Source organism: Nomascus leucogenys, chromosome 5 (genome assembly GCF_006542625.1).
Source record: "Nomascus leucogenys isolate Asia chromosome 5, Asia_NLE_v1, whole genome shotgun sequence".
Taxonomy (NCBI): domain Eukaryota; kingdom Metazoa; phylum Chordata; class Mammalia; order Primates; family Hylobatidae; genus Nomascus; species Nomascus leucogenys.
In genome coordinates this window covers 19,737,343-19,762,628 of record NC_044385.1, presented here as the reverse complement: position 1 = coordinate 19,762,628, position 25,286 = coordinate 19,737,343, and the positions used below count along the sequence as shown (strand labels likewise).

Sequence of the window (25,286 nt, the reverse complement as noted above, 5' to 3'; positions counted from 1 at the left end):
ATGCTAAAGGAATATTTCTTTTCTCTCTCCTGCCATCCCCTTCCATGTTGAGCCTGATGCCACAGGCCAGGCAGACAGTTTTGGAGGTGCTTTGGGGCTGGATGTGCAGCCATGGGATGGCCCTAAGATAGAACTAATAAATGGTTTCAACAAGATCACAGGATACAAGATTGACATGCAAAAATCAGTTGTATTTGTATATAGATAAAATGAACATGTGGAAACCAAAATTAAAAACACATGATATTTATAATAGCTTCAAATAAAAAAATGTTTTAACTTAGGTATAAATACAAGAAAACATCTACTGGATCTGTATCCTGAAAATTACAAAATGCTGATGAAAGACAACAGAAAGGACCTAAACAAGCGGAGAGACATCATGTTCATGGATTGGAACTGAACATAACTAAGATGCCAAATTGATATGTAGGTTTAATGCAGTTCCTATAAAAATCCCAACAAGATTTTTTTATATACATAGATGAGCTTGTTCTAAAATGTATATGGGAAGGCACAGAACTTAAAATAGCTAAAAACCATTTTGTAAAACAAGAATAAAATGGGAAGAACTGTTCTACTTAATATTAAGATTTACTATTTAGCTAAAGTATTAAAGACAGTGTGGAATTTGTAGAGGGATTGACACATAAATCAGTGGGACAAAATGGAGAATACAGATTTAGACTCATACAAATATGTCCAAGTGATTTTTGACAAAAGTGCAAAAGCAGTTAAATGGAGGAAGGATAGAATTTCAACAAATTTGGTGCTGGAGAAATTTGGACATGCATAGGCAAAAAATGACCCTTAACCGAAACCTCACACCTTATATGAAAATTGACTCAAAATCAATTGCATCCTTAAATATAAAACTTTTAGGGAAAAAAATGGCAGAGAATCTTTAGGATCTTAGGCTACGAAAAGACTTCTTAGACTTGACACTTAAAGCACCATCCATAAAAGGAAAAATTGGTAAACTGGATCTCACCAAAATTGAAAACTTTTGCTCTGAGAAAAACCCTGCGTAGAGGATGAAATGTTACAGATTGGAAGAACATGTTCACAAATTATGTATCTTGTAAGGGACTTTTATCTAAATAAATATAAAGAATGCTCAAAATTAAGCAGTAAAGAATTTTAAAAATCCAGTTGTAACATGGGCAAAAGACTATCCAGTCATTTCATGGGAGAGGATATGCAGAAGGTAAATAAGCATATGAAAGATGTTCAACATCATTAGCCATTAGAGATATTCAAGTTAAAACCCCAATGAGATATCACTGCATAACTACCAGAGTGGCTAAAATTAAAAATGGGGATAGCACCAAATGCAAGTGAGGATATAGAGAAACTGGGTCACTCGTATATTGCTGGTGGGAAAGTAAAATGGGCCAGCCACTCTGAAAACTGTGGCAGCTTCTTACAAAACTAACCATGTGCTTACCATATAACCCAACAATTTCTTTTTTTTTTGGCATTTATACCAGAGAAATGAAAAAATTGCATTCAAACTCAAACCTGCACCCAAATGTTCATAGCACCTTTATTCCTAACAGAGCCAAGGGCTGGTAACACCCGAAATGTCCTTCAATGGGTAAATGGTTAAACAAACCACCTATGTACAACTATTCTATGGAATGCTACTCAGCCATAAAAAGGAACTATTGACATATAATAACTGTGATAAAATTGCGTCTTACTACATAAAATTAAATATATAAACATACACTCAATTGTGTTCTTGTAAAACTTTTGAAATCTCAACAAAATCAATGGATTGCATCAATGTCAGTCTTCTAGTTGTGATATTGCACTATAGTTGGTGAGATGTTGACATTGCAGGAAGGTGGATGAAGAATAAATGGGATCTCTATATCACTTCTTAGAACTGCGTGTGAATTTACAATTATTTCAAAATAAAAAGGAAAAGGAACTATTAAAGAAAAGTCAATGATCCTAAATAAGAACTTATATATTTATCCATATCATTCCATTTCTGAGTGCTTCATTCCATTGTGTAGATCTAGATTTCCATCTGATACCATTTTCCTTCTGCCTGAGGACATCTTTTAATATTTCTTATAGTGTGGGTATGCTGGAATTCCTTCAGATTTTGTGTGTCAGAAAATGTCTCTACTTCACTTTTGTTTTTGAAAGATGTTTTTCCTAGGACAGTTTTTTTCTTTCCACATTTTAAAGATGTTGCTCCACTGTCTTCTAGCTTGCATTGTTTCCAGTAAGAATTAGGATGTCATTCTTATCATTGATTTTCTGTACATAATTTGTCTTTGTATAAGGATTTAAAACTTTTTACATATTTGCACACCATAAAATTCATCATTTACCAATGTTCAATTTAGTGGGTTTTAGTATATTCACAAGGTCTGTGCAACCATCACTTCTGTCTAATAATATGTTCTGGAATATCTAATTCTGGAACATTTTCATCGTGCCTGAAAAGAAACCATTAGCAGTTACTCCCCATTCTCCCATTCCCCCAGCCCCTGGAAATAACTAATCTACTTTCTGTCTCTATGGGATAACCTATTCTGGACATTTCCTATAAATAGAATCCTACAATACATGTCCATTTCTGTCTGCCTTCTTTCACTGAGCATACTGTTTACAAGGTCCATCCATGTAGTGGCATATATCATTATCGTACACATTTTTATGGCTGAAAAATATTCCATGGTATGTGGAGTATTTATGCATTTATTGGGTGGCACTTATCCATTGTTGTTTTGGCTGTTATGAACAATGCTGCAGTGAACATTTGTATATGAGTGTTTGTGTGAGCATGTTTTTAATTCTGTCATGTATATACACCTAGGAGTGGAATTCCTTGGTCATGTGGCAACTTGATTGAACTCCTAGAGGGACTACCAAGCTTTTCCACAGTAGCTACATCATTTTACGTTCCCATCAGCAACGTACAAGGGTTTCAATATCTCCACATCCTTGCCAGGACTTGTTATTGTTCATCTTTTTGATTATAGCCATCCTAATGGATATGAAGTGGTATCTCATTGTAGTTTTGATTTGCATTGCCCTAGTGACTAACAATATTGAACAACTTTTCATGTGATGGTTGGTCATTTGTATATCTTTGGAGAAATGTCTATTCAAATCCTTTGGACATTTTAAAATTGGGTAATTTGTCTTTCATTTTTGAGTTGTAAGAGTTCTTCATATATTCTTGATACTAGAGTCTTATCAGATAAAAGATTTTCAAATATGTTCTCATTCTGTGGGTGTCTTTTTACTTTCTTGAGAGTGTTCTTTGAGGTACAAAAGTGTTAAATTTTTTTTGAGATAAGGTCTTACTCTGTTGCCCAGGCTAGAGTGCAATGGCATGATCCTAGCTCACTGCAGTCTTGAACCTCTGGGCTCAAGTGATCCCCCTGCCTCACCCTCCCAAGTAGCTAGGACCATAAGTGTGTGCCATTATGCCCAGCTAATTTTTTAATTTTTTTTTTTAGAGGCAGGGTCTTGCTATGTTGCCCAGGCTGGAGGACAGCAGTATAATCATAGCTCACTGTAACCTCAAACTCCTGGCCTCAAGTGATCCTCCTGCCTCAACAAAGGTTTTCAATTTTAATAAAGTACAATTTATCTACCTGTTCTTTGGTTGCTTGGGCTTTAGCTGTCATTTCTAAGAAACTATTGCCTATTCCAGGGTTATAAAGAGTTACACCTATGCCTATAGTAACTCATGTATTTAAGTCTTTGGTCCATTTTGAGGTTTTTCTGGTTTTTTTTTTTTTTTTGTATATGATATGAATTAAGGGCCCAAGTTTGTTCTTTTAATGTGGATACCCAGTTGTCTCAGCACCATTTGTTGAAAAGACTATTTCTCCATTGAATTGTCTTGGAATTCTTGTCAAAATTTGATTTTCTCTAAATGTATGGGTTTATTTATGGACTCTAAATTCTGTTTCATTGATCTAAATGTCTTTCATTATGCCAGCACCACACTGTCCTGATTACAGTAGCTCTGTAGTGGGTTTTGGAATTGGGAGGGTAAGTCCTCCAACTTCCTTCTTTTTCAAGATTGTTTTGCCTGTTCTGGGTGCCTTGCATTTTCATATGAATTTTAGGATCAGCTTATCACTTTCTTCACAAAAATTCTCTAGGTATTTTTAAAGATTTAAAAAAATAACTGGTTATGAGGAATTTGATTATGATTTTCTTTGGTGTACTTTTCTTCATGTTTGTTGAGGTTGGACTTTGTTAACCCTCTTAGAACTGTGGGTTTAGAGTTTTCATTTCATTAAGTTTGGAATTTCTGTGACCATTATTGCTTCAAATATTATTTTCTTCAATTACACGTATATTAAGCCATATTATTATTATTATTGCTTCAAATATTCTTTTCTTCAGTTACCTATATATTAAGTCACATGGAGTGTGTACAGTTCACTAATACTCTTTTCACTTTTAAAAATTGCTGTATCTTTCATTTTGCATGGTTTTTATTCATGCCTTTATGTCCACTATCTTTTCTTCTATAATATCCATCCTATGAATCTCATTCATTTTATTATTTGTCTCTGTAAGTTCTACTTGAGTCTTTTAAAATATATTCTACATCTCTACTTAACGTTTTGAATGCAGAGAATACAATTCCAATACCTGTTTTCATATCTCCTCTACCAGTTCTAACATCTGCATCAGTTCTGAGTTGGTTTCAGTTGATAATTTTCTATTTTATGGGTCATCTTTTCCTGTCTCTTGGTATGTCTGGTGATTTTGATTGAGTGCCTGACATTGTAAACTTTACCCTATTAGGATATTTTGTATTTCTGCATATCTTCTTGAGCTTTGTTCTGGGTTACAGTGAAGATACTTGGATGCGATTTTATTCTTTGGGGCCTAGCTTTTATGATTTCTTTGGTGGCTCCAGAGAAGTGCTCAGTCTAGGGCTAATTATTTCCCACTACTGAGGCAAGAACTTTCCTGAGTGCTCTACTCAATGCCCTTTGAGTTAGGAATTTTTCTAGTCTGACTGGTGGAACCAGGAGCTATTCCTGGTACTGTTTCCCCCAATCCTTTCAGGTGGGTCTTTCCTCACATGCAGATACTAATCAGTATTCTGCTGAGTCCTTGAGGCAGGTCCTTTCTCTGTACAGCTTTCTTTTCTCCAATACTTTGTCTGTGAACTCTAGCTGCCTTAGTCTCCTAGGACTCTGAGCTCCATCTTCTCATCTCAAGGAGTCTGCTGGGCCCTGCCTCAGTTTCCCTTCCTTGAGCCTACAAATTCAAGGCAGGAAACTGGAGCAACCATAGGGCTCATCTTTGATTCCTGTGTTTAAGAAATCGCTGTCCTGGCCTGGTGCACTTTGGCTCATGACTGTAATCCCAGCATTTTGGGAGGCTTAGGCAGGAGGATCACTTGAGCCTAGAAGTTCACGACTAGCCGGGGCAACACAGTGAGACCCTGTCTCTACAAAAAAATACAAAAAATTAGCCAGGCGTGGTGGTGTACATCTGTAGTCCCAGCTACTTGGGAAGCTAAGGCAAGAGGATCGCTTGAGCCTGGGAGGTTGAGGCTGCAGTGAGCTATGATTGCACCACTGCACTCCAGCCTGGGTGACAGAGTGAGACTCTGTCTCAAAAAAAAGAAAAAAAAAAAGAAAAGTAGAGACTTAGAATATATTTTATTTAATGTTTTTATCTGTCAAGATTTATTTTTCAGTTCTTTTTTTTCCCATAAGTTATTGGGGTACAGGTGGTATTTGGTTACATGAGTAAGTTCTTTAGTGGTGATTTGTGAGATTTTTGTGCACCCATCACCTGAACCGTATATACTGCACCATATTTTTAGTCCCTCACCCCCACCCCCACGCTTCCACCCAAGTCCCCAAAGTCCATTGTATCATTCCTTTTTTTTTTGAGACAGAGTCTCGCTCTGTCGCCCAGGCTGGAGTGCAGTGGCGTGATCTCGTCTCACTGTAAGCTCTGCCTCCTGGGTTCACGCCATTCTCTTGCCTCAGCCTCCTGAGTAGCTGGGACTACAGGCTCCCGCAACCATGCCAGGCTAATTTTTTGTATTTTTAGTAGAGATGGGGTTTTGCCATGGTCTCGATCTCCTGACCTTGTGATCCACCCACCTCAGCCTCCCAAAGTGCTGGGATTACAAGCGTGAGCCACCGCGCCTGGCCAGTCCATTGTATCATTCTTATGCCTTTGCATCCTCATAACTTAGTTCCCACATATCAGTGAGAACATATGATGTTTAGTTTTCCATTGCTGAGTTACCTTACTTAGAATGATAATCTCCAATCTCATCCAGGTCACTGCAAATGCTGTTAATCCATTCCTTTTTATGGTTGTGTAGTATTCCATCACATATATACATACAATAGTTTATCCACTCGATTGATGGGCATTTGGGGTTGGTTCCATGATTTTGCAGTTGTGAATTGTGCTGCTATAAACATGCATATGCAAGTGTCTTTTTCAAATAATGACTTATTTTCCTCTGGGTAGACACCCAGTAGTGAGATTGCTGGAGCAAATGGTAGTTCTACCTTTAGTCCTTTAAAGAATCTCCACACTGTACAATAGTGGCTGTACTAGTTTACATTCCCACCAGCAGTGTAGAAGTGTTTCCTGATCACTGCATCCACACCAACATCTACTGTTTTTTAATTTTTTTATTATGACCATCCTCGCAGAAGTTAGGTGGTATCACGTTGTGGTTTTGATTTGCATTTCCCTGATGATTAGTGATGTTGAGACAGAATATATTTTAAAAACCCAAGTAGAACTTCCAGAGATAAAAACATCCAATGGATAGGATTAATAGCAGGTAGAGAAGAAGATTACAAATTTATTACAGAAGAGGCCAGGTGCAGTGGCTCACACCTGTAATTCCAGCACTTTGGGAGGCCAAGGCGAGGTCAGGAGATCAAGACCATCCTGGCTAACATGGTGAAACCCCGTCTCTACTAAATATACAAAAAAATTAGCCGGGCATGGTGGCAGGCACCTGTAGTCCCAGCTACTTGGGAGGCTGAGGCAGGAGAAAGGCGTGAACCCAGGAGGCAGAGCTTGCAGTGAGCCAAGATCGTGCCACTGCACTCCAGCCTGGGCGACAGAGCGAGACTCCATCTCAAAAAAAAAAAAAAAAAAAATTGTTACAGAAGAAAAAATACATCATGCAAGGACATGATAGAAAGAGGATGAGGGAGCTCTCTGGGGTCCCATGGAAGTTCCACCCTCATCACCTAATCACCTCCCAAGGGCCCACCTCTTCATCCATAGGGGGTTAATATTTCAGCATATGGTCTTTGGGGGGCATCTCAACATTTAGTCCGTAAGAGAGGGTTAAGTCCAGCCTCAGTCACTCCATCTTGACTAGAAACACAAGTCCTAGCTTCTGGTTTTGAGGCCTGTATCTTTTCATCCCATTATTCCCTAGTAGGATGGAACTAGAAGGTTCTACCACTATCACTGTTTCTTCTGAGGCCTCTGGATCATTCGGTATTAGTTTGTTGTGTCAAAGAGGCTTGTAGTTAGTTATAGGCCTTGAAGAATGGGGCTGGTAATAGCCTGGGGTGGAGAGGCTACAATGTTGCTGTTCCCCCTGTGACTTCCTAGCTCCCAAGTCTAAGTGGCTCCCAGGCAAGGCTCTGTAGTCAGGATCTCTGCGGGCCGAGGCCATCCTGGTGCAGGAGCTTACGCTGGGGCAGACGGGATGGCAGACCTTGCTTCAGCTCCCCTTTTCCTTCCCCAGTGACAAGCACAGACTATGACACTGCAGCGGATGCCACAGAGACCTCATCCTACTTCAGTGCCCAAGGCTACCTGTCCAGGTAGGGGCTGCCAGAGGTGGGCTGTGCCCCACGGACTGACGTCACAGGGCCTCTCGGGGAGTGATGCCGCTGGGTGAGGGCAGGGCTTGGTCTGACAGCATCCAATCCTGGAGTCTTCCTCCAAGCCCTGGCGGTCTCTGTCCACTAAGTCAGCAAACTGGGGCTTCCAACGTCATCCATGCTCAAGCCCCTCAGCACCCCTCCCGCCCTGCTCCCCTCGCTGCCCTGCTTTATGGCTGACCCCTTTTCTGTTCTCCTGCCAGCCGGGAGCAGGAGGGAACAGAGTCCACCACTGACGAGGGCCAGCTGCCCCAGGTGGTGGAGGAGCTGAGAGACCTCCAGGTGGCCCCTGGCACACGCCTGGCCAAGTTCCAGCTCAAGGTGAAAGGTGAGAAGGAGAGGGAGTAGGGACATGGCCATGGCAGGATGGAAGCCAAGGAGCCATACCCCATCAGCCACAATTGAAAGGAGACCCCAGCAGCGGGGTCAGGCAGTCACTCATCCCTGCTGCCTGGGTGCAGGAGGCCGGCACTCTGTCACTGGTGGTGTGGGGACCCTCTCTCCAGGCCTTCATCTGTCTCCCATGTGGAGGGCACAGTGCCCATGGGTGGTAGCCCAGGCTGACCACTCCCCCTCCCGTGGCCCAGGCTACCCTGCTCCCAGATTATACTGGTTCAAAGATGGCCAGCCCCTGACTGCATCTGCCCACATCCGCATGACTGACAAAAAGACCCTGCACACCCTGGAGATCATCTCAGTCACCCAGGAGGACTCTGGCCAGTATGCAGCCTACATCAGCAATGCCATGGGTGCTGCCTACTCGTCTGCCCGGCTGCTGGTTCGAGGTGGGTACTCCGAGGGGCTGGGCAGAGACTTGGGCCCTGGGCAGCATCCTGGCCACGGCTGACATCCCCTGCACACCCTGCCATATCAGGCCCTCAGCGAGGGTCTTTGGTCATTGCCCCTTGGTACACAGCGGCACAGGCGGCCAGAAGTTGGCCCTTCAGGGAGTGGTTGTGCAGCCCTCTGTCCTGACTGATGGGCAGGCTGGAGGTTGAAGTTGACCCAGGAAAGTGGGTAAACACTGCGGCTCTAGGTAGATCCACACACAGCCAGAGCCGGTGGTAGCTTGGGACTAGAGGACCCTACTTCCTTATTGTTCAAAAAGTTCTGATCACTGAGAGTTCATTCCAAGTTTCACCCAAACCCGTCCTGCCACTGCTGCGGCTTTCCCCAGCGTCCCCAGGTGTGAGTCCTCTGCTGCTCTGGGCAGCATTATTTGGTTGTGTGCTGATTCCAGTGTGGGGCCACAGAGTCTGTGGCAGGGCGAGGGTGGGTGGTGGGGCATCGGGTCTGGTCTATGCAGCCTGTTGCCTCTGTCACCCGAGTGTGTGAGTTCCAGGGCTCCATGGCCCAGGTTTCAGGCAGGGGTTAGGGCGTTTGCTTGGGGAGCAGCGCTGTCCTTGGGTTCCCTCACTGTAGGGGGTAGAACTGCCGGGCACCCGCACAGCGCCGGGTAGGAGCCACGGCGGGGGCCTGTGTGTGCTGGGTGTCTGACTCTAGTGCCTCTTTCAGGCCCCGATGAGCCAGAAGAGAAGCCTGCATCAGGTGAGGCAGCCCCAGACGGGCAGGGAGAAGCCAGGTGGCCATGGGTGCTGAGGGCCTGAGCCTAGGGCTGGCTGCAGTGGAGGTGTGGGTGGCCATGGGCTGGCTCAGGGAGGGTGCAGCAAGGAGACAGCCTGGCTGAGGGGGCAGCGTGGTGCTGTCCAGGTGCTGGCTGTGGAGAGCCACCTGGGGGCCTGCAGACATTGTCCGGGGCCAGGAGGCAGGCGGTGGGGGCTGTGCTGAGGTCTCTGCCAGCCAGCCTGTGTCCCCTAGATGTGCATGAGCAGCTGGTGCCGCCCCGAATGCTGGAGAGGTTCACCCCCAAGAAAGTGAAGAAAGGCTCCAGCATCACCTTCTCCGTGAAGGTAGAAGGTAAGGCGTTTCCTGCCCCCAGCTATGGAAAGATCACCCCTGGGGGATGGGACAGAGGTGCCCCCTCCCCACTCATATCATCCCAAGGGAGGGCCTGTGGCAGGGCTTCACCTCCAGAGACCCCGCTCCTGGTGCGGTGCACCCACCACCTCCTGCCTGCCCCTAGGACGCCCGGCGCCCACCGTGCACTGGCTCAGGGAGGAGGCTGAGATGGGCGTGCTGTGGATTGGCCCTGAAACGCCGGGCTACACCGTGGCCAGCTCTGCGCAGCAGCACAGCCTGGTCCTGCTGGACGTGGGCCGGCAGCACCAGGGCACCTACACATGCATCGCCAGCAATGCTGCCGGCCAGGCCCTCTGCTCCGCCAGCCTGCATGTCTCGGGCCGTGAGTGGGGGGTGGGGGGATGGGGGGCTGGGGCATGGGGGGTGGGCCCTGGGTGGCTTTGGGGTCTCCTTGGGGCACACTGCCCATCAACACCATCTGGGCTGGGACCCTATGGGACCCCCTCCTTCCTCTTCTCATTCTCTGACAGCACCAGGGAGACCCCAAAATGGGTCAGGCCCTGGTGGTGCTGGTGGTTTTGAGCCTCAGAGTCCCCTCTGGGCCCAGGCCCCGTGGGTTCTGCACTGCTGGCTCCAGGGACATTTCCTGAAGCCCCCTGCATCCTGGGCCTTGCTCAGCCCCTCTGAGGACGGGAGAACCCCTGTTCTCCTCCCATCACTGTCGGGGTGACCACGGGCCAAGAATGGGATGGGGAGGTGAGCTTGGGCACAGCCCCTGCTCAGGGCTTCGGAGGGACCCAGTCCAGATCTGGAATCAGATGTGCCGGGGTTGGGAGCACTGTCCTGAGGGCTTGCTGGGTCCTCCTGACAGTGCCTAAGGTGGAGGAGCAGGAGAAAGTGAAGGAAGCGCTGATTTCCACTTTCCTGCAGGGGTGAGTGAGGGTTGCCCCTGGAGGCCAGTCCGGTCAGGGCCAGGGAGGACGCTTTAGGAGTGGGGGACGGGACAGCACTGCCCCTGGGGAGAGCACCTATCCTGGAGCATGTCCTGGCTCTGCCCCATGCAGGCCATGTGGTTTGGGCCAGCTCTCTTCCTTTTCTGCATCTCAGTTTCCCCATTGTAAAGCGAGGGCTTCTGTTGGGCCTCTCTGGTATGGAGGCCCTTTCTCTGGTATCTTGGTTTGTTGCCCCCAGACCCTCTTTTTGTCAGGAGCTTCTGCGTAAGGACAGAGGGTGGTGGGGTCCAGCCCAGGCCTCTCAGGACACCCCCTTCACCTGTTTAGGACCACACAAGCCGTCTCAGCACAGGGGTTGGAAACTGCGAGTTTTGCTGACCTTGGTGGGCAGAGGAAAGGTACAGTCAGGGTGGGTGCATGCCTGTGAGGGGCCAGGGTGGCTGATCCCCTGATACTGGGGGGCAGGGAGGAGGCTGCCTGGGGGTAGCTCCAGGCCTCAGAGGCCCCTCCTGAGCAGCACAGCCCTGGGACACCTGCTCACACAGCCAGGACCAACCCATGTTCTCTTAGGCCTGGACTTGAGGCTTGGTTAGTGTCAGAACCATGTCTGATCCCCATGGATCCGGGAGCCTGTGGGGTCCCTGGGCCAGCCCTAGGCACAGAGCTCACATCCAGCGGGCTGTGTAGATACCTGAGTCTGGGTAGAACTCCTAGGTGCTGGGCACTGAGAACAGAGGCAGCACAGCCCTGCTTTGGACCCATGGCTCCTCCTGCAGCCTGATGCCCAGGTCTGGCCTCTGCCGACTCTGTCCCCAGTGCCCCTCGTCCACTGTCCACTGGTGGCCCCTGCTGTGCCCTCTGTCTCTGGACATTCTCAGCCCCTTGATCACGCCTGGGCTTGACGCTCATGAGCCAGAGTGACTCCTCATCCTGGCCAGTTCCCACTGGCCTCCCGCCCTGCTGGCCACTGAGTCTCATCATCTCCCTGCTGGCCATCAGCACCATGTGGGGGAGGCCTTGGCTCTTTGTTCACCATCGGCTCCCAGGGCCCAAGACGGGCCTACAGCATGGGGTGCCTGATATACATCCGAGGGGCATGCAGCCGCCTGAGCAGAGCGTTTGTATCCACAGGAGAGCCTCTGGCTGCCAGGGAGGCCCTCGGCCACCTGTCCCTTGCTGAGGTGGGCACAGAGGAGTTCCTGCAGAAACTGACCTCCCAGATCACCGAGATGGTATCGGCCAAGATCACGCAGGGTGAGGGGCAGCGGCCCGTGTGCCAGGGTCCCTGGGGTGTGTCTGGGGTGTTTGTCCTTCCCCTGAGCCCTGGAGAGCCAGAGGCAGGCCAGGGTGTCATGATCCTTGCACCCCCAGCCAAGCTGCAGGTGCCTGGAGGTGACAGCGATGAGGACTCCAAGACGCCATCTGCCTCCCCCCGCCATGGCCGATCACGGCCATCCTCCAGCATCCAGGAGTCTTCCTCAGAGTCAGAGGACGGCGATGCCCGAGGCGAGGTGGGCGGCTGGAACCCTCTGGGAGCAGGGCAGGGAGAGGCCCTGACCTTCCTGAAGAGAAGATGCAGGGTGGAGAGGGGCTCAGGAGGCAGGACCCCCGTGGGACTCTAGGGAGGTGGGACCCCCACCAAGATGCATAGGAGGCAGGAACTGGTGAGAACAGGGTCTTCTCCACACGGGGCCCTGCAGAGACTTGCCTTCTGGGAGAGCCATGTTTCGTTCATTCATTCACTCCTTCATTCCTTCATTGGAGAATGTGCCTCAGGCCTCAGTGTACCAGGCACCCTCTTAGGGCTTGGGGTGGGTGTGGAGATAAGGAGAAGGTAAACAAGTAACTGAGTGTAGGCAGTCCAGGCCTGGAGACCCTGGGACTGTGGTGACCTCTAAGGTTGGGGGTGGGGCAGGGGAGGTCTCCCACATTCCCGCTGTTCTGCATGGAGGGGGAACTGAGCGTGTGCACGCTGACTCTGGGGATCCCTGCCCTGTGGCTTGGGATCTCGGCAGGCCTGGCTGGCACCTCCTGGGTCTCACCACTTCAGCACCCCCACCCCTCTCTCAGATCTTTGACATCTACGTGGTCACCGCCGACCACCTGCCCCTAGGGGCTGAGCAGGATGCCATTGCGCTGCGGGAAGGCCAGTACGTGGAGGTCCTGGATGCAGCTCACCCACTGCGCTGGCTTGTCCGCACCAAGCCCACCAAGTCCAGCCCCTCACGGCAGGGCTGGGTGTCACCAGCCTACCTGGACAGGAGGCTCAAGGTATCTGAATGGCCAGGCAGGAGGGGTCCCGGAGGCCCCTAGGAGGGTCGTCCCAATTTGAGGGTCAAGAGCCTGATCCCCGCGGGGCAGGGCCAGAGCTCAGCACCCTGACCGAAAATTCCTGTCCCTCACCAGCTGTCACCTGAGTGGGGGGCCGCTGAGGCCCCTGAGTTCCCTGGGGAGGCTGTGTCTGAAGATGAATACAAGTCAAGGCTGAGGTGAGTGGCTGCCGGGCTGGAGGTGGTGGCACTAGCATCCTACCAGCTGGACAGTCCCCCAAAGAAGCTGGCCGCTTGCCCTGGCTCTGGGTCCAGGCCCTAAGCCTGGAGGTCTTGGGGTCATGGCCATGCTGATTCCTCTGCAGGGGCCTCTGAAACAGCGCTCCTGTGTGAGCCTCTCAGGGACAGGTGGGGGCCAAGGACAGCAGAGCAGGCCCAGAGCTGCCTGGGTTCCCGCAGCTGCCCTCCTAGCCTCGTGCTGGCAGGACCCATCTGGGTGGCTTCCTGGTGTTGGGGCCAGCCTTGTCCGAGAGGGAGCCTCTCTCCACCTGCTCTCCCGCTTCCTGCGAGCAGGCAACAGGCTGCGTGGCAGGAGGCACTCCCATCTAGCAGCTGAGGGAGCAGGGGCCTCGTGGCCTGCAGTCCCTGCACGGGAAGCAGGAGCTCCGTGGTCCCTTACGGTGGCCCCCTCGTGCCCAGCTCTGTGATCCAGGAGCTGCTGAGTTCTGAGCAGGCCTTCGTGGAGGAGCTGCAGTTCCTGCAGAGCCACCACCTGCAGCACCTGGAGCGCTGCCCCCACGTGCCCGCAGCTGTGGCCGGCCAGAAGACAGTCATCTTCCGTAATGTGCGGGACATCGGCCACTTCCACAGCAGGTGGGTGGGTGGGGCCACATACACACACACACACACACACACACACACACACACACACCCATGCATGGACGCGCTGTAGGGCCAGGCCTCCTGCAGGTGGGTTGGAGCCAAGGGAGGAGAGAACCTGTGCTGACTTGATTTATCCCTCAGCACCCCTCCCCTCAGAAACCCAGATGTGTGTACCTGGCTTACTCATGGAAAGGTCTGCAGTGCACCAACTGCTAATTGGCATGTGTGCAGACCCAAGTGCATGCACACCCTCACACCCTCACACGTGTGCACACATGAACACGTGTACAGGTGCAGCCTTTAACAGCATACACCCATGTGCATGGCACATGTGCCCATCTGTAAATGCACACACATGCACACAGTACACACATACACCCACATACACGTGCACATCACCTATGTGCACACAGTACATACCTATAGACATGTGCACATACATATATGCCTGTATACATGTTATACACATGGACACACATATGTACATGTCCCCACACTATTTCTGCACATCTATGCATATGCACTTCTGCACACATGTGCACACCCAGCATGTACATGCACACCCTTTCATCTGCACAATTTAATACATGCACACATGCATATAGCATACAACACCTCCTTCCCCCACCACCTGCCTGTGTATGCAGCCACATGTGTGCTCATACACATTTACATGCTTCCACAAATGTGCATGCCCACATACATGTACACATGTAATATTCATGTGAGCTTTCGTACACGGCACACAAGCACTTCTTTGCATGCCCACACATGTCTGCACGCACACTCTCACAGACCCCAGGAGCCACAGGGCCCCAGCCCTTGTGCAGGGGCCAGCTTCCTCCCAGAGGTGGGGGCTCAGGGCCAGGCTATGGGGCGCAGGCTGAGTCCTGATGCCATCCCCCTTCACGGCAGCTTCCTGCAAGAGCTGCAGCAGTGCGACACGGACGACGACGTGGCCATGTGCTTCATCAAGAACCAGGCGGCCTTTGAGCAGTACCTGGAGTTCCTGGTGGGGCGTGTGCAGGCTGAGTCGGTGGTTGTCAGCACGGCCGTCCAGGAGTTCTACAAGGTGCCCATGCCTGAACTCATGGGCTCCTGAACCTCAGTGCCTGCCCTTGGCTCCCTCTGAAGGCTCACTGAGCCCAGGCATCCTCCAAGGTTCATCCTGGCCTGCCCACATCAGAGCCTGTGCTCATCTTCCCTGACCTCGCCACTGCCCACAGCCTCCCTGCAGCCCCCTTGGGCCTCAGTTCAGAAATGCGGGTGGAGCTGCTTTTGCAGCCCTGTGCTTCTGGGAAGGCCACTTCAGCAGCCCAAGTCCTGTGCTTGTCACCTGTCAGGAGGTGATGACAGCTGTCACCTGGGGTGCAGGCTGTGTGCATCCTGGGGACCCACCCTCCAGCTCTCAGGGACACAGCCATCAGGGGGCCTTGCATTCCTGCCCTAAAACCCACCCTCCTGGTTCCCACAGAAATACGCGGAGGAGGCCCTGTCGGCAGGGGACCCCTCTCAGCCCCCGCCGCCACCTCTGCAGCACTACCTGGAGCAGCCAGTGGAGCGGGTGCAACGCTACCAGGCCTTGCTGAAGGTGGGCACCACCTCCCCTGCCCCACCTCCTCTGCCCAGGCTGGGTCTCTTGGGGTCCAGCCTGTGGAGCAGTCTGAGCCCTGACCTTTGCCCCGGCCCCAGGAGCTGATCCGCAACAAGGCGCGGAACAGACAGAACTGCGCGCTGCTGGAGCAGGCCTATGCCGTGGTGTCTGCCCTGCCGCAGCGTGCCGAGAACAAGCTGCACGTGTCCCTCATAGAGAACTACCCAGGCACCCTGGAGGCCCTGGGCGAGCCCATCCGCCAGGTTGGGGAGGGGCAGGGTCTGGGGCCGGGAGACGCATGTGATGTGGGTGGGTATTGGGGTGCTGGGGGCTTGCGTCTGGGGCTGCCAGGAGGTGGGGGTGGGTGCGTGAGTTGGGCAGGGCACTGGGTACCTGGGTGGCTGTGGGGCCTGCACCGCTGGGCCATCTGGCCCACCACAGGCTGACCGCAGCCCACACCCTCCCCCAGGGCCACTTCATCGTGTGGGAGGGCGCACCAGGAGCCCGCATGCCCTGGAAGGGCCACAACCGTCACGTGTTCCTCTTCCGCAACCACCTGGTAATCTGCAAGCCCCGGCGAGACTCCCACACCGATACCTTCAGCTACGTGTTCCGGAACATGATGAAGGTCTGCGGACTCCGGGCTGCTGGGTGGGGCTCCCTGTCCTTCAGCCCCCGGGGTGGATGCCAGTGGCCACACCTGCAGCCGCTGGTCCAGGGTGGCCTGAATGTTTCCTTGTCGGGTCCCACATCTGTTGAGGATGGTCAGCCCGTGTCCCCCTCCCTGTGCTGACACCCTCCCCCACCCACAGCTGAGCAGCATCGACCTCAACGACCAGGTGGAGGGGGATGACCGCGCCTTCGAGATATGGCAGGAGCGGGAGGACTCGGTGCGCAAGTACCTGCTGCAGGCGCGGACAGCCATTATCAAGAGCTCGTGGGTGAAGCAGATCTGCGGCATCCAGCAGCGTTTGGCCCTGCCTGTGTGGCGTGAGTGGCCACCTCCCTGGGGGCCCAGGTGGCTGAGCCAGGATGGGGCACCCGAGCCTGTTCTTGCAGCCACACAGGTCCCTGCCTGGGTGGGTGTGAGGGGTGGGCTCGTTCCTGGAACAGACGGCTCAGCCAGCCTGTGGCATGTGACGGCTACAGCCTTATGGGGAGCCCCTGGGCTGGGTGGGTGTTGGGTTGGCCCTGATCCAAGGTCAGGGATACCATGGGGGCCCCAAGCTCAAGGCACCCAACTGGATCACGTCAGGGGCTGTGAAGGGTCTGGCAGCCCGGGGTCTGCTTCCTCAACCAGAACAGAATCTTCCCCTGAGCCCCCGCTGCTCTCCGTTTAACACGCGCCTGCCTCACTCACCTGACTCCAGATGGGGACCTTGGATGAGGGGTGACATGGGACAGTCCCCAAAGCGGCCACACCATCAGATGTGGGGCTCATGGTGCAGGGCAGGTGACCTGCCAGGTGCACCTGGGGGTGCCGCAGCCCGATGTCCCCCCACAGAGCACTCAGGGCCGTGTGTGTCCTCAGGGTCCCCGGACTTTGAAGAGGAGCTGGCCGACTGCACAGCCGAGCTGGGCGAGACAGTCAAGCTGGCCTGCCGCGTGACGGGCACACCCAAGCCTGTCATCAGCTGGTACAAAGGTAAACCCCAGGTCCAGGGGCTGTGGCCTTCCTATCCAGGATGCAGGCCCTGCAACAGAGCTGCCTGAGAGAAACGGGCTGTGAGGGCTGGGGACCCAATACGGGATTTGGCTGGGAGTCTGGGGCATGAAGGACAGGCCTTATATGTTCACTTGCCACCCGCCTTCCGAATCAAAGACAGCATGGTTGGTGATGCCGAGATGCCGAGGCTTGGAGAGGAGGGAGTTCAGTGGGGGGACTCGGCTCTGCAAAGCTGCTAGTCCCATAGTCAGGGCTGATTTCGGCCAAAGGGCCCAGGTTAAAGTAGCTGCTGGGAGAGCCACCTAGGGAGAGGTCCAGGCGGCACTAGGCATGAACTTCTAGTTGTCCCCTCCCAGGGGGAATCATTTCTCCCAGTGACAGCACGTGATGACATGCACATGGTGGTGCCAACCAGGTGCTTCCCTGGCCATGGTGTCCAGGGTTTTGCAGGCTCAGCTGTGGAATCGTGACTCACTGCTCTGTGGTGGGCCTTGGGCTCCAGCCCTTCTGGAGGTCAAGTTGATGCTGCATGGCTCAGGGACCCCCAGGAATCTCAGAAATCTCACGGTCAGCATAGATGATTCCATGTGGCCCAGGGCCCCGAAGGAGAGCAGATGCTTTTACCAGGCAGGATATCCCAAAGGCCTGAGATCACCTCCCAGGAGCTGGGGGCCTCTCCCTGGGGAGCATCAATCCTCCCTTGTGCTGGAGCCGTGTTGGGTTTGAGCAGCAGAGGGACACAGTTCGGCTCTGTCATCTGTCACCTTGGCTGTAATGCTAGGAACCTGCTGGGGAGGGCCAAGAGGGGACCTGGGACACCAGCCTGGGAGCCACCATGCTGGAGCTGGGGACCCGGGCTCAGGGGTGGCTGTGGATTCCAGGGGCGTGCTGAAGGCTGAACTGGCCCGATTTGCTGATGGGGTGGCTGGCTGTGTGGAAAGAGCTTGGCATCCAGATGCTCACACAGTTGGGGCTGGACGTCCACCAGGGTGGTTCCTTTTACAAAGGTGGAAGGCTGGGGAGAGGCAGGGTGATGTGCAAACAGGGCTGGTGGGAGGAGGAAGCACCAGGCCTGGGAGGACCCTACAGAGTCAAGGTGCCTGCAGGGATGCAGGCGGAGGGGCCGAGGGGTGGTTGGAGAAGTACAAATAGGGCTCAGGAGAGGGATGTGGCCGGAGACGATGAATGGAACGTCGTCAGCTCAGGGAGTGTCTGACCTGCCAGTCGATGCAGACACAGAGTGTGTGTGGAGGGGTGAGGCCCAAGCACCCAGGCTTGAGAGCCCCCACTTCCAGAGTCTGCAGAGATGAGGGGACGCGAGCCCAGGGGGAGGAGTGGCTAGGGAGGTGGGGGCCCAGGAAGCCAGCCAGGGAGAGGCCAACGGGGAGTGGGCAGGGGGCGTCCAGGGCTGCCAGGGTCCCCAGAACTGTGGAATCTCCCATTCTACCCCTCACACATGTACAAGTCAGCCTGTCACGGTTTACACACATACACATTTCACACACTTGTACACACACATACATAGAGACACATACAGAGATACATGCTACACACTCATGCATATGCACATACACACCACATATATATGCATTACACGCACATGTACATTAGCACTATATGTGTAATATACATAGATGCACGTCACACATACAGATACTACACATGCGTAGTATACAATACATATACGCAAATACACACATGAATATGTACATAGAGACACATTATACAGGTACACATATATGCACACATACCACGTATACATGCATCATGCACAAGTGCACACTACATGCGCCTATACAACTATGTAGATATATACACAGATACATGCAAACATGCACTATACACATACACAGATACATGCACATTATACACACAAGTACATACTTTACATATGCACACACACTTTATACACAGCTACACATGTACATATATGCACACACTGTACACATATATAAATATACATATTAGAGACCACACATATGTGCACACATAGATAATACTGCACATACACATATGTACATAGCCACATACCATACACAATACACATGCACAGATACATGCAACACACATACATGCTACACACAGACACCACACATGTATATTCATAAATACACACTTGTGTGCATGCATACATACACAGTACACATATATACACATAGACCCACCATATACATAGGTACACACAGGCATATGTACTACACACATATCTGCATGTAAACATGCACAAATGCTACATATACACATATATACATGTATAGTTACTTGCACACACACAGAAGACACAAGACCTGTGGGTCCAAGATAGAAATGGTTCATCACTCAACATGAGGCAGCAGCCAGGACAGGCTCTTGCCGCAGCTCTCAGGGGTGGTGTGGGAGAAACCTGCACACGCATGCGCTGCACCATGGATTTCAGGGGCTGCATCTCAGCACCTCGGGTGTCTCCAGGGAGGGAGGCATCTCTGCTCCACTGTCCTGGAATGTCTCCTTGTGTGAGCGCTGCTGTCTGGAGCATCTGGGCTGGCCAACCGTGGGGCACTGTGCCCCAAGAGACCCAGCTCCACCCTATTTCCACAGGTTCCAGCCCCTGGGGGATTTTCCCACACTTGTGCCCAGCCCTCAGCCGTCCTGGCTAATCTGACTGACGCTGGCTGGTATGCCGTCCTTCCGGTCTGACTCAGGCCGCATTTAATCAAGCCTCTCAGCAGGGGAGATGCCAACCTGTGGGACTGCCCTGGACCACCCCAAGGCACCAGCCAACATATGTGTGGCTCCCACACAGGAAGTCTTGAGAACACAGTTATTGTTTACAATTTGGGGGCTCCTAGGAAGGCACACATCAGTACTGATTGATGGTACCTCCCAGATGACCCCCCAGGGGGTCACCTGGGCTGTCAGGTGAACCTCATCTGGCCTGGCTGACCGGCCTCCAAGCCCGCAGTTCAGTCCTTATAACCGAGTGCTGTCCTGGTGTTGCAGGCACCATCTGGGCACTCAGCCCTTCCTGTTCTCCCTGTCCACAGCAGCCAGGCCCGCAGGTCTGCCCATGACTGAGGACGGGGTTGGAGAGGAGGGACTCTAGGGAGTTTTGCCCGGGTGTGTGGGACAGGCCATCCTGGTGTCCACTGGTCAGAGCTGATGAACACTGGCTTGGAGGGCTGCCCTGGGATATTTCTGGAGGAAGGCTCGGGTGGGTCATTAACGCCTGCTCCCTGGGGTCTTAGGAGCTCCCCTCCTGCCACCTGTCCAGACCTCTCCTCCGGGAGGCTAGGTTCAAGAGGAACAAAAGCTTCTTTATCAAAGCCTGCCAGAAGCCAGTTGAATTCCCTGAGCCCCTCTCCCTTTGGGCCAGGCTGCCACCAAGGGGTGGTCATGGCAGAGCCTGGGTTTCCCTGTGGATGGAGGCCCTCCCCTGTCCCTTGCTTCCTAACCACCAGCCCAGTAGACAGCTTGCAGGAGAGAGCTCCTCTCTGGGGACAGCTGCACTTGGTGACCGGACTGCCTTCCAAAGGTCCACAGGCCAAGAGGAGGTGGGCGCAGTCAGACCGCCATCCCCTTGCTGAGTGGCTCTTGTGATAGATGTCATAGGACATCAAACTGCAGGGTATGTGTGTGGCACACGTGGCTCATGTTAGCCACACGCCTTCATGGTGTGGCTGGAGACCCAAAGCAGCCTCACAGCAGGTAGGCTCCACAGAGAGCCTGGAGAGGGACAGCTGGCCTAAGGGCCATGGAGAACATTCCCCTCGGCCCTCTGCAGGTTCGCTAAACAATCACTTGCAAAAGGCAGACAGATAGGAGGAAAGGCAGACACATTTATTGAATGTGTAGACACTGGATCCTTCAGAATGAAGACCCAAAGACCCAGAAGAAGCTGTCCATTTTAATGCTTAGGTTCCATAAAGTATGGACAACTGTGTGGAAATAGGATTGGGCAAATAGGGTTGGATCTAGTGAGAACAGACTGAGTGGGGACACCCGCTAGGCCTGTCTGTCTGGATTCTTCTTGGCCTTCTGAGCAGTGCCCTTTTCTTCTGGGTGAGAAGCAGGACCCTTGCTGGAATGGGGGTCTTGGATCTACAGCCAAACAAAGTAGGTCAGATCATTTCTTCATGGCCAGGTTTTACACAGAAAGATGGAGAGAAAATTGGAGTCCTATTTTTAGGCTTTCTGGCTGGCTTTAGAGAAAAAGGTGTCCTGGTTTCTATGACCCACCTTGGGGAAGAGGGATTCTAGTTTCTATGTCAGCCTGGGAGGAGAATGAGGGGCTAGAGACAGGAGGGGAAGGAGAAGGTCAGAGGTAAAATTTTGCTTCTGAGGCTGCTTGGGAGGCCCTCATTTTGGGGTCTTGTTTTCTGAGCCCCAACACTGGGTTCATAGGAGCAGTATGCCAGGATGGAGAGTGGGTTCACCATGTGCAATGTGTCCTCCTCTCCTGTAGGCTTGAGATGTCTCTCCAGGATGTCCCCAGTCTGACATGTGATGTAGATTCTGCATCTGTGCCCTGCCTGTGGTGGGGCTCAGCGATGTGGTGTCCTGGGGGCTCTGCACAGGAGCCTTGGCGGTCTGGCTGGGGTGTCCCCATCAGCAGCCTTGATTCACTTAATTGTTCATTGCCCCAGGAAGAGGTGTCTTTAACTTGCCAGCCTATTTAAAATTATCTCTGATCCTGGCATGGTGTCGCATGACTGTGATCCTGGCTGCTTGGCAGGCCGTAACGAGAGGAGTCCATGCACTCCCTGCCGTGTCCCCTCTGTCTTCCCTTGGGGGAGTTTGTCGTCTGGGGGAAATTGCTTGAGCCAGGAAAGGATCTGTGGTATAGAGGAGATGGAAGGGATCAGAGGACAATGACGGAACAAGGCACACCTCTGTGGCTCAGCCAACCATGGAGGTAGGACCCCGTCTCTACCGCAAACACATAGATCCTCTACTGTCACCCCCGGAAGAATGGAAGGCCAGTGTGGTGGATGCAGGAGGCTGCTCCACAAGATGCCCAAGCTGTGGCCGTTCTTCCTGAGTGCAGGCTCGGTGCCCATCCTCTCCCCTCCAAACCAGCCAGACCTAGATGGGCTGAGCCCTCTCCTGCCTCTGTCCATCGTGGCTGCTGGTGGCCTTCCCCGAGCACTCAGTTAAGGCATGAGTGTCCGTGACTGTGGTCTGAACAGGGTTGGAATCTTCCTCAGATCCAGCACTGGCTCTGGCATTTATTGTGAAGTGGCTGAACTGAGGCTGAACCAGCAAAGTCCCTGGCAGGGATTAGAGAAAGAGTGCCAACCAAGGCACCGCCCAGGTGTCTGTGTTTGAACCCACTCTCAGTGCTCAGACTGCAACTACCTGCCTAGTTTCTCTGCTTAGCAGGGCAACAAAGTAGAGAAAGAGATCCACAGGGCCCCTTCTTCTTTCCCTTCCAGAAGGCCATGCCTCTAACAGTGTCACTTCCCTGTCCCCAAAATTGTAAATCAAAAACTGTGAAGGGCCCAAAATTTTACCCCACTTGCAATCTTGCAAGCCAGCCCGCCAGCCAGAAATAGACAAAAGACACAAGACTCATGGGTCAGAGACAAAGACTTTTTACCAGCAGTGCCTCAGTGTCTCTCATCATTGCCCCCACCCGTTTCTGTGAGGAGGTGATGGAGCTACGTGTTAGGTGCTTGCAGGGGTTGCCCCACGAGAGAGAAACCCTGAATCTTAGGAGACATGGAGCTCTTTTTATGGGGCTGCTGGTACATCTGCCCATGCTTCACTCCAGAGATAGTGGGTGACTTCCTACCCTGGGGTGCAGAAATGTCTCCCAGGAAAGGAATGGAAGGGTTTTGTCTCTGTTGTCCTGGAACACAGCCAGGCAGATGGGCATCTTCTGCTTCACTCTCCTTACTTTCTACTCTACTCTCTTATTCTATTCTAAACCTGGCTGTGAGTGCCTTTGCTCAGAGGGTTGAAATGTGGAATCTGAATTCCAGGGAGAATTGTTTTCTCACAGCAAGATGAGGACAGAGCTGCTGGTAGCGTGGCGGCCCTGACAGGAGCTTTGGGGGAGAGAAGTGGAGCCCAGTGGGGATGGGAAGAGACGCCTTGGAGGGCGTGAGCACAGCTCCTTTCTGGAGTTGCCATAAAGGGGTGTGGAGATCTGAGGCGGTAACTAGGTTTTTGAAAAAAATTATTTAAAATTATTTCTGAGCTGGGTGGGGTGGCTCACGCCTATAGTCCCAGCTACTCAGGAGGCCAAGGTGGGAGGATCGCTTGAGCCCAGAAGTTTGAGACCAGCATGGGCAACAGAGTGAGGCCCTGTCTCTACAGAAAGTTAAAAAATTAGCCAGGCATGGTGGTGCACCTGAGGCGGGAGGATCACTTTTCGCCCAGAAGGTCGAGGCTGCAGTGAGCTGTGATCGCCCCACTGCACTCCAGCCTGGGCAACAGAGCGAGACTCCGTCTCTACAAATATATATGTCTATATGTGTGTGTGTGTGTGTGTGTGTGTGTGTGTATATATATATGTATATATATCTTACAGTTCTGTACAAATCATAAGTCAGTGCTGATTGTGACCTTTGTGATTTAAGCAATCTGTGGGGCACACCCAGCACTATTGGAATGCGAATCGATGCTGTTTTATGTATTTAGACATTATGTGGGAAGGAGTTCTCCACAGTGAGAGGCCGTGCCTTCCCATCCCTCACCCGGGAAGGAAGCATGCCCTGGCCAGAGAGGTGTAGTCAGTTGTATGTTCATACCAGGGTGATTTACTTCACATTTTTCAGTCTTCAGATATTCGTATTAGAAAGCCGTGCATTTGGAGGCATGAGGATGTGGCCTGGGAGAGGAGAGTGGAGTTGGGGGTGAGACTTTGGGCTGCTGTGTCCTCTGCAGGGGCAGATGCAGGGAGAGGAGGCATGGAGGGCTTGTGGGCAGTGATTTTGAGAAGGGGCTGTAGGCCCTAGGCTGGGCAGGCAGGGGTGAAGAGGGGATCAAGGTGCTGTGAGCTGGGGTGCAGTCAGTGCATTAGAGGTCCTCAGAGCATCGCAGGACTGCTGAGAGCTGGGGTGACCAAGGACTCAGCTGCCCATAGAGGATATCCTCTGTGGGGCTTAGGTCCCTTGTCCTGCCCCCTGCCTCTAGCTAGTGTCCAAAGTGGACAGAGAAAGAGACAGACAGTGAGAGACAGAGAGACAGAGACAGACACAGAGACAGAAAGGTGCAAAACGCACAGACAGAAAAACAGACAAAGACAGAGACATGGAGTCAGAGACAGAGATACAAAGGCAGAGACAACAAGGAGACAGAAAGAGAGATAGAGACAGAAAATAGAAACAGACACAGAGATAGAGACAAAGAAAGAAGTTGAGTCTGAGACAGAGAGACAAAGAAAGATGGAGATAGAGAGGCAGAGACACAGAGAGAAGGGGAGCTCGTGTCAGCCTATCCCTCCAGGGTTGCAGGTCAGCCTGGAAGCTGGACCTGGCAAGGAGCCCGTGCCTGGCCCTTCTGCTACAAGTGTGGCCCCTTCGTCCCCTCCCCAACCATGACTGCAGTCCCCAGGCCAGGCCCAGCTTCTCCCCGCTGATGGGGTGAGCCCTTGGGTCCCCACCTGGGTGATGGCCCCCGCTCGTCCTTTCCAGATGGGAAACCAGTGCAGGTGGACCCCCACCACATCCTCATTGAAGACCCTGATGGCTCGTGTGCCCTCATCCTGGACAGCCTGACCGGTGTGGACTCTGGCCAGTACATGTGCTTCGCAGCCAGCGCCGCTGGCAACTGCAGTACCCTGGGCAAGATCCTGGTGCAAGGTTAGCCCGGAGGCCTTCCTGGGGGAGGAGCCGCCCTGACCCTCCCACCATGGCAGGCTCAGCTGCGGCGGGGTGGTGGGACAGTGGGGTGGATATCCGACCATGTTCTGAGGGGATCACTGGGGGCTCATAGAGGGCACTGGGAGGGGTGGGGATCCTGCAGCCCCTTCCCTGGCATCACCCTCAGCTCCATCATGGCATCTGTCTGTCTCTCTATGTCTCTGTGTCTGATGCACTGTATCTCTTTCTTTGTCTCTCCCTGTCTGTATGTCTCTATCTCTGTCTTTGTCCTTTGATCTCTGTCTCTGTCACCCTGTCTCTGTATGTCTTTTTC

General features: G+C 52.2%; 1 protein-coding gene across 2 annotated transcripts in view; it reads left to right on the top strand.

Annotated features, from left to right (window-relative positions):
* OBSCN (obscurin, cytoskeletal calmodulin and titin-interacting RhoGEF) overlaps positions 1 to 25,286 on the top strand; it is a 168,049-nt gene that overhangs the window by 113,429 nt on the left and 29,334 nt on the right. For both annotated transcript variants that reach the window (XM_030812735.1, XM_030812734.1), the window contains 20 exons: positions 7,745 to 7,823; positions 8,087 to 8,211; positions 8,471 to 8,668; positions 9,399 to 9,431; positions 9,702 to 9,800; positions 9,967 to 10,185; positions 10,675 to 10,735; positions 11,084 to 11,154; positions 11,888 to 12,010; positions 12,128 to 12,267; positions 12,827 to 13,027; positions 13,163 to 13,245; positions 13,726 to 13,899; positions 14,824 to 14,980; positions 15,383 to 15,499; positions 15,601 to 15,765; positions 15,972 to 16,130; positions 16,315 to 16,492; positions 17,034 to 17,147; positions 24,785 to 24,952. In XM_030812735.1, coding sequence (XP_030668595.1) covers positions 7,745 to 7,823; positions 8,087 to 8,211; positions 8,471 to 8,668; positions 9,399 to 9,431; positions 9,702 to 9,800; positions 9,967 to 10,185; positions 10,675 to 10,735; positions 11,084 to 11,154; positions 11,888 to 12,010; positions 12,128 to 12,267; positions 12,827 to 13,027; positions 13,163 to 13,245; positions 13,726 to 13,899; positions 14,824 to 14,980; positions 15,383 to 15,499; positions 15,601 to 15,765; positions 15,972 to 16,130; positions 16,315 to 16,492; positions 17,034 to 17,147; positions 24,785 to 24,952 — 2,664 coding nt within the window. The remainder of the gene's footprint in view (positions 1 to 7,744; positions 7,824 to 8,086; positions 8,212 to 8,470; positions 8,669 to 9,398; positions 9,432 to 9,701; positions 9,801 to 9,966; positions 10,186 to 10,674; positions 10,736 to 11,083; positions 11,155 to 11,887; positions 12,011 to 12,127; positions 12,268 to 12,826; positions 13,028 to 13,162; positions 13,246 to 13,725; positions 13,900 to 14,823; positions 14,981 to 15,382; positions 15,500 to 15,600; positions 15,766 to 15,971; positions 16,131 to 16,314; positions 16,493 to 17,033; positions 17,148 to 24,784; positions 24,953 to 25,286) is intronic.